At 36.3% G+C, this 8235-nt stretch overlaps 2 protein-coding genes across 6 annotated transcripts in view; one reads left to right on the plus strand and one right to left on the minus strand.

Annotated features, from left to right (window-relative positions):
• Positions 1 to 1041: 1041 nt before the first annotated feature.
• LOC117957485 (galectin-2-like) overlaps positions 1042 to 8235 on the minus strand; it is a 9086-nt gene continuing 1892 nt past the window's right edge. The window contains exons 1-5 of one of the 4 annotated variants that reach the window (XR_004659518.1): positions 6886 to 7032; positions 6648 to 6727; positions 6268 to 6439; positions 5350 to 5558; positions 1042 to 1053 (exon numbers count right to left, since the gene is read on the minus strand). Coding sequence is in view for 3 of the 4 variants with exons in the window: in XM_034893254.1 (XP_034749145.1) it covers positions 5412 to 5558; positions 6268 to 6439; positions 6648 to 6727; positions 6886 to 6894 (408 nt within the window). In the remaining variant the exon portion in view is untranslated. Of the gene's footprint in view, positions 1054 to 5267; positions 5559 to 6267; positions 6440 to 6647; positions 6728 to 6885; positions 7033 to 8235 lie in introns of those variants that run through there. The other 3 variants (XM_034893255.1, XM_034893254.1, XM_034893253.1) reach the window with 3 other exon arrangements.
• pick1 (protein interacting with prkca 1) overlaps positions 7442 to 8235 on the plus strand; it is a 21155-nt gene continuing 20361 nt past the window's right edge. For both annotated transcript variants that reach the window (XM_034893238.1, XM_034893237.1), the window contains exons 1-2: positions 7442 to 7623; positions 8123 to 8188. In XM_034893238.1, the coding sequence (XP_034749129.1) occupies positions 8148 to 8188 (41 nt within the window). In that variant the 5' untranslated portion in view covers positions 7442 to 7623; positions 8123 to 8147. The remainder of the gene's footprint in view (positions 7624 to 8122; positions 8189 to 8235) is intronic.

Raw genomic sequence — 8235 nt, forward strand, 5'->3', positions numbered from 1 at the left:
GTTTTACAAGATGATAAACATGCAGGTAATTAGTATGTGAATATTAAAAGCAAATTGTTGAAAGAACAAATCAATAAGGTCTTTCAGTTATTGTCATGAACAGAGTTGTAACCTAGGATTTGACATTAGTTTTTACCTTTTTACTTTTATGTAAAAATCTCAAACACTTAACATGAAACTGTTCTTAGTTGTTCACCATTAAAAATGATCAGTGTGTAATATTAGTTATGAGATAATTTTATTCATGCATGACTTTTTCTTCTTACACTTGTTTAAAGATAAAAGAGCAAAGACACGTGTAGGATGTGGAGCTCAGACATGCTGTCCGGTGTTTATGTATTTTAATTCATTCAGTGACATAATTGCTCATTTTTGTGTTTTATTTTTTCACAGAGGAAAAGAGATCTCATTAAAATGATAAGAAAAACTTGTCAAGGACACAAGTTTTGATAAACGTTGTATACAAATTTTCCATAATCGTTTTCTTTTCAGTTTTGAGGGGTTTTGAGACCATTTAAAGTATGAAACATAACTAATAGAAAGGGTGAATGTTTTGAAATTGAATTGATGAAATGTTGTTGATTTAAAGTATGAAATCATATATATATATATATATATATATATATATATATACATATATATATATGTATTAAATTTGTATTTGAGACGTTTTGCGTCAAAGGGAAAAAGTTGTGAGAAGTTGACGTATATTGTTAAAAAAGAATGAAATCCTTTTAATTTCGGTGTCAAAGTTTTAGCTTCTGTTGTCCAACTTCAGAACTTGTTTTTACACAATCATTTATCATTTATCACATTTTTATTTTGTATTACCTACTTTGTTTTTCTCAAAGATTTCAATCAATGATGCTTAAAGTACTTGGTGTATTCAACTATTTTTTACTTTATCTAATTTTAAATTATCTTATTACTGTTACTTATTACAAATTATTACTAGTAGCATATTGGAATTGTTTTTGTTGTTTGCTGTTATTGCTACAGTACATTGATATCCATAATTACTTACAGAAATATCAAACTTTGTGACAAAGTCTTCTTTTACAGTAATAAACAGACCCATCTTAAAGTCATTGCAGTTTAACTCTTTTCTTTTCGTATTGAGTATTATGAGAAGACCAGATTTCCTTGACACAGTTAAAACATATGCCACATACTTAATCTGATTCATTTTATTTATGTAATCCCATTTTACAAATAGTGTTATTTAGTAGGTATTTATAGATTTGTCTAACGGTGCGTTCACACCGGCCGTGATGCCACAGTCAATGCAAGAGTCTTACAGCACACTGTTGAATGAAATAAAATGAATTAAACAAGCCCTTTAGAGCTCCTGCTATTGTTGCCTCTCTAAATTAAACCTGTGAGGGCGGTATTAAGTAAAAATGTATGTTTTCTGCTATTTAGTGTTGCTGTTTGGTCAATTAAAGACAGGGTTTAGACATTTATAAACATATTTCAGAACCACTACAACTAAAGAAAAAGGTAATTTTTTCAAAAAAACTGTTTCAGATAGTTTTGCATTTCCCGCTTCTCAGGAGACATAATTACAGTAACAAGTGTTCAGTTTAACTACATCAAAAGCAAATAGGTTCATTTTAGATAAATGTCTCATAATTTACTCACATGTTCCAAAACAAATCTGAAAGCAAACTGTTTGCTTACATAATGTTTATGGACAGTTTTAGTCTTGCTAATAATATCTTAGCATAAAGAAAATGGTGCCATCAGGCATAACATGGTAACATCAAGCACTTTGGTTAAGAATCTTAACTTATGTTGTAGTCATCTGCACACGCCAAACATCTGAAATGTTATATAAGTGAAATTTGGAATAAAAAGTAAGCTGGTTACGTGGAAATAGGGTTACTAATATTATAGTGTTTGGCAAATCAAAACAATTCTACCTTATCGGGCTAATTAACAGTCCCAAACTTACATAATGTCATTTAAACCAATTGAGGTTATTCTTACCTTAAGGCATGCGGACAGTGTCCTCTTCAGTCTTCGCTCCTCTCAGGGACGTAACATGAGCCAAACACAGGAGCCAGGAGCTTTCTTGAAAACTCAGACAATGTGGTCCTCATTTTATTCCCCGTGACACTGTCCTTGCATACCCGGCCCACCAGCAAACTTCAAAAACTCACCGGACATACACGTATCACACAACGTACTTTGTATTCAAAACAGAGGTCTTCAATGAAAAGGGACGAGTTTGTACCCTGTACTATCATTAGATACATTTAAAAACAAACAGGTAAAAATCATCTAACATGGGGTATCACCTTTGATTGAATATAATATTTAATAACTATATTGGAAAATATTGGAAATTTGACAAACATTTTTTTTTAAACCTTTGCACAACTATGACCGAAATTGGAGAGCAAGACATTTAAAGGAGTGGTTCTTTCCCTTCTCCTCACTCTTGACCAGGGGTGCAACTACCCAATGTCAGAGGGGTGTGCAGCAACAATTTTGCCCCCCCCCCCCAAAAAAAACAACAAAAAATAAGTGTGCATGTTAAACTATTTTGATTTGAAATTAGAAGTAATCAGACTTTATCTGTAAGCAACACTAACGTTAAAGAGCTAAATGAAACAAAAGTGAGGAGGACTCGGAGCTTGAACTGGACATTTAGTTTTGTGTGTTCTAATAGAAATCCTACCTCATCTCATCAGTGGTCTCATCTCTACTTTTTTAATTTAATTGTATACTGTTTAATGATCACTACACACAGGCCTGAAATACACACACATGCTCACAGGTTGCCCGTGTAGCTGTGTAATTTTTTTTTACATTTTAGTTTTTTCAATAATATTAAGAAATTAATCTGTTGGTATCAAGTGGCTCCCCCTACACTTCCTTCTAATGTGAGACTTACCTGTTGTCTTCCCCTGTCTTTCCTGATCCACCGTCCTCACACCTGAATGAAATGAACTCAATGTTAAACATAGCAGCCTAAATTCAATTCTTAATCAGCCTAGTGATGGCATCAGATAAGACAACTATTATGCAGTAAGGTTGTGCTGCTGTTGAAATTGCATTCGCATTTTGGATTTTAAAAAGTACAAATACAGAAAGCCACTTAGCACAGATCTTTAGAGAAAGAGAGAGAGAGAGAGAGAGAGAGAGAGATAGAGAGAGAGAGAGATGTGACCCTGTAATTAGAGCTTCCATGTCCCAACAGATGTAACTATAGCCTGTATATCTAACAGCACAGCTAACATGAACAGCTAATGGTAAAACTAAATTTATCAATGAGTCCATGGTAAACCAGAGTTATTGCATGTGTTTTCCAGCTTCTTGTCATTAATTGTGCATGCTACCTTATATTTACCAGATGTTATTTTACCTTCATAAAATTGATATATGTCATTGGTACCATAGGGTTTAACCAAAATCTAAATGTAGCTATAAGCAACATTGGTTTGCATTAAGCTAGCCGTAAACCCCACTTTAGCTGCTAGTGTTAGCAAACACTAGCTAGTCTAACAGTCTGTTAAAGTGAATATTTGCTAGTCTCCAAGTTTGGTAGCAAATATGCATAATTCCATGGTAAACCAGTTATTGCATTAGTTATGTTTTCAAGATTATTGTACATGCTAACTTATATTTTCCAGTTTTCAGCTCAGCAACCTCGGTTTTGCATATTCTAAGCTAGCTGCAAATCCCCATTTGGCTGCTACATTCCCAGTGTTAGCAAACGCTAGCTAGCTAGTCTGTTAACATTAATATTTGAAAGCCTCCATGCACATAGGTCACAATTTAAACCCTACCCGTTGCCTTTCACCATCCACTTACTTAACTGCTGTCATGACATTTCCTTTTCCCTCTTTCTTTTTCTATTTTCAGCCCCCGACAGTTTTTTTGCTTTAACCACCCGCTCGCTCACGCTCACGCCCCCCCCCACGTCAACATTCTCTGGTGAGATTTTATGGGATTGAGCGCCTACTCCAGCCTGTTCCTCTAAAATATTACATAACATAATGCAGAAATGATTTAGAAGCGCACAACAGCAACTATATTATAGAAATTACCCAAAAAAAAATTCATAATTTAAAAAAAATATATTTTTGTTTACCATTGCTTTGTGGCCCCCATGGTGCTGCGCTCCCATGCGCCGCATATAGGGCATATACCCACTTTTTGCGCCACTGTGTAAAAACATTTTGACGTGCAATTTCAGTTTTGTGTAATATGATCATCATGGATTATAATGTATCATATTGCGAAAAAATTAATGTGCAGAAATTGAAACCTAGATCACTTCAATAAAGATACATTATTCTTGTCATGAGCATCAAGGCGTGGCGGCGTTGTGGTGCAAATTCAACTCATGTTTAGTACATGTCAACTCACAGATTTGTAGAAAAAATGTAAATGTTGGAGGCCATTATTGGTGCGCAAAGTTCTTGAAATCTAGCGATCCCTGTTAGCACTCCTCCTGACAACACAAGAAGAAGCTGAAGAAATAATGGCCTCTCTGGCTGAAGATGGTGGTGCCAACAGCTTGTCAGATGCCGGTCACGACCCTGACCCCTGTTGCGTTAAATTGGAACAGCCAGCAGAGGAGAGAATGAAACTGGTCAACTAATCACTGCTTTATAGGCCTTTAAATAGGTCAAAGGTCAGATTACCTAACAATGGACAGAGAGCACGGGGAGGAGGAGAGACGGGATGACAGTGAGGAAAAGTTAGAAAGGACTAGAACAAAGATAAGGAAGGGGAGCAATCTCTGATGAGATCAGGGCCACACTGGTTGATCATGTGATCAGTCACGGGTTGACCGTGACAGAAGCTTATCAGAGAGTCCAGGCCGACTTGAGTCCCTTTACAGTAGTGTCTGTAATTTGGACCTGGTTTTATGGTTTTGATTTTCGTGCTACCGTTACAACAGCAAACAGTCTGCCAAATAAATATTGTTTCAACATTGAACATTTCAACCACTCAGAGCAGATTACTTCAGAACATTGTAGGGAAATGAATGGCTTTAGCTTTTAAACAGTGTGGACATGGTATATATTAAAAAATGTACCATTATTAAAAAGGGTTTGCCATTTGATGCAAAGGCTTCATTTTGAGATCCATTTTGAATGCAGGGTTTCATTTTGAAAGACATGAGGTCTTTTGCATGTGCAGTTTTGGGAATTGTGTGTAGTTTAAAAAATAAAAAATAAAAACTTCTGGAAATGTGTGTAAAATCTTTAAAAACAAGATAATTTGAATTTAAACATTTTTTATTCTTGTGCACAACATGGCATTTTTAAATAAAGATACATTTCCAATTCACTAACAATCTACATCTGATTTATATGTCTAACAATAACCGACCAAGTCCCATCTTTAACCAAACTTATACACACAGTATTCATGTGTTACAGCAGTTTAGTCTCTCAGCATATCTTGAAGGAAGTCAGTTTGAAGTCCCCAAGGATTTTAATGTAGCTGATGACGTCCATGTTGTGGCGGTTAGGAAACTGGACTTCCTGTCCATTAGGAAGCTCCACTTCAAACATGTCTCCAGCCAGCTTCAACACAAGCTGAAATAAAAAGATACTTAGGCAAGGCAATTCATTTATACAGCACAAGTCAGACAAAAGGAATTCAAAATGTTTTACATAGTAAATAAAAAACATAAAACTGTAGATTTAAAATAATTCAAAAGCATAGAAGTGTATGATTGACCATCTAAGGAGCTAAGAGAAAACTGTGGCAAAAAGAAAAGTTGTAGGCCTTGATTTAAAAATAAAAGGATTTTGGGGAGATGTCAAGAGAGCTGGAAGTTTATTCCAGATCTACAGTGCATAGAAACTGAAAGCAAGTCCTGCGCGTTGGTTCTGACCCTGGCAGCAGTGTTATGAATACACTGCAGTTTTTGTTGTTGTTGTTGTTGTTGTTTTTTTTAAACACAGACCTGCCAAGACACAGTTGACTAAAGTCATTAATAAGTTTCTTTAAAACTTGATGTCTACGTCCTTTTATTCTAGCTACATTTTTGGAGGTGGTAGTGGGCTGATTGTTATTCTGTTGATGTAGGTTGAGTCCAGAACTAAACCAAGATTCCTAAAAATGGTTTAAAGTCTTAAACATTAGGGAACAAAATATAATTCAAGTTTTATCCTCAGATTAGACAGCAAACTATTTGTTTTTAGTAAAAAATCCAAAAATGTCTCCAAATAAAACCCCAAACTACCTGTAAGACAATTCCAAATACACACATCTTCCCTTCCTTCAGTCACATTCCCTCACCTTGACATCCGTCCCCCTCTGTAGGGGGTTGTGTATTTCCCGTTCCTCATCGCCCCAACAACCGTCAGTCTTTGAGTTGCAAACGAGAACAGCTCCATCTTCCTCATCTTGGAAACGGGGGTTGAAGTGCAGCGCCAGGTCGTCTGCCCCACAGCCGAGGTCGATCTGGAACCTGAGGGGATCAGAGATTATACACTGAGGTGTTTGCAGAGTTCACACCACACAGAATCAATATTCATCATATAATCCCCAGGCTACTACTAAATGTAAAGTCACATTTTCCATTTTTTGGGAATAAATCTGTATAAATATCACCATATTTTATTGTATAAAGTAAAAGAATACCTAGTGTTATATAATATTAAGTTTGGTTCACTTACCTCTCAGCATCATGCATAATTTCCCCCTTCACTTTCAGACGATCTCCAACTCTCAGTTGTACATTCTTCATTTCAAGTTGCTGAGAAACACAGATGACCAGATTAGGGGTTTTCAACGAGTGAATTAGTAAATAAGAGATTACTGGTATTCACAAACGTGTTGATATTTTTATTTAACAAATGTGCTAATCCATAACCTTTTGTATAGGCTATGGAGTGAACTAAATCTTAAATTTACCATGCTCATGTTGGATGCTGGTGTTGGTGAAGAGTCCTGGAGCTGAAGGAAGATGTGGGAAGATCCTCTGCCCTGGAAGACAAAACGTAAGTAGTGTGACTGAAATTTCACCTAATTTATAACGTGAAGCACAAAAGATTCAGTGACAATGTCGGCCATTAATCATCATAACAATCAAGAAACCTATTCAATGCAGAGGCACGACTCTTTTTAATCATTACTGATGAACTCAGTTTGCATATGGAGCCTAATTGTCTCTTCGATCACAGAAGAGTAACAGCTGCACTGATTACTTACCGGAAGTGGCAGTATGGTTTCACTGACGCTAGTTTGAAATTCTAATGTTATAGTTCCTGACTGTGACCACCAGAGGGCGGTAAAACCATACGAGCAAAACCGGGAAAACCCCTCATAATTATATATTCTTGAAGGGCTTTATGTTCGTTGATAACGAATTGTACATATATACAGATATTCAGTATAAATACATGTTGTATTTCCACTAAATAATGTGGAGTTGGAGTTTCTAAATGTGACCACTTCTCCGCTTCTCCCTACAACAACTTCCGCTGTGTTGCCGGAAGTGACAAAAGAAAGTAAACACGGGAGCTGTCAGTGCATCCAGAAATCAAGATTTAATTGCGAGTAGCTAAACGGAGCGATTTCAAAAAGATATTGTGTTTTTTATATACACTAAGAGACTTTTTTTATGGGACACTGGTGCAAAGTCTGATAAAGGTAAACTGTTTACGGCCTGTTAACGTTTCTGGACGTTCGATATTTGCTCTTCCACCTGCCAATAGCATACAGTTGCTAACGTTAGCAGCTAATAAGCCAGCGTTAGCAAGCACTTTTCTTGCTGCTTGCTTCCGTGACTACAACTATTACAGTCGTGTTTTTTTACCGCATAGGCCGTTATGTTAAATTCAACTGTTACACGCATTTAGAGAAATGTAACTGGCTAACATTAGGTAGTTAGCATGCATTGAAAGTTACCAGCTGTTGTCCTTCTTCGCCTCACTGACGGCAGCTTTGGCCTCAGTGAGATGAGGCGAGCGAAGATGCAAAGCTCACAATGAGCTCCCTTTAAATCGCTTTTTGTTTTATTCATTACCGAGAGAGCTGCTCAAAACTGTCTTTGTGTTACTTGTCTTCATCATATCATTCTCCAGGTACAATCAGACGATATTTACCGTACCACTACTGAGTTTTGTCTTATCTCTCGCTTTCTTTACAGGGATCAGGAGTGACACCGTCCTGCAATGTTTACAGACATGGACTATGAATTAGAGGAGGATAAACTGTAAGTCACAATCATGTTTTTCCCTTTTTTATTATATATATATATAT

Source organism: Etheostoma cragini, chromosome 15 (assembly GCF_013103735.1).
Source record: "Etheostoma cragini isolate CJK2018 chromosome 15, CSU_Ecrag_1.0, whole genome shotgun sequence".
Lineage (NCBI taxonomy): Eukaryota > Metazoa > Chordata > Actinopteri > Perciformes > Percidae > Etheostoma > Etheostoma cragini.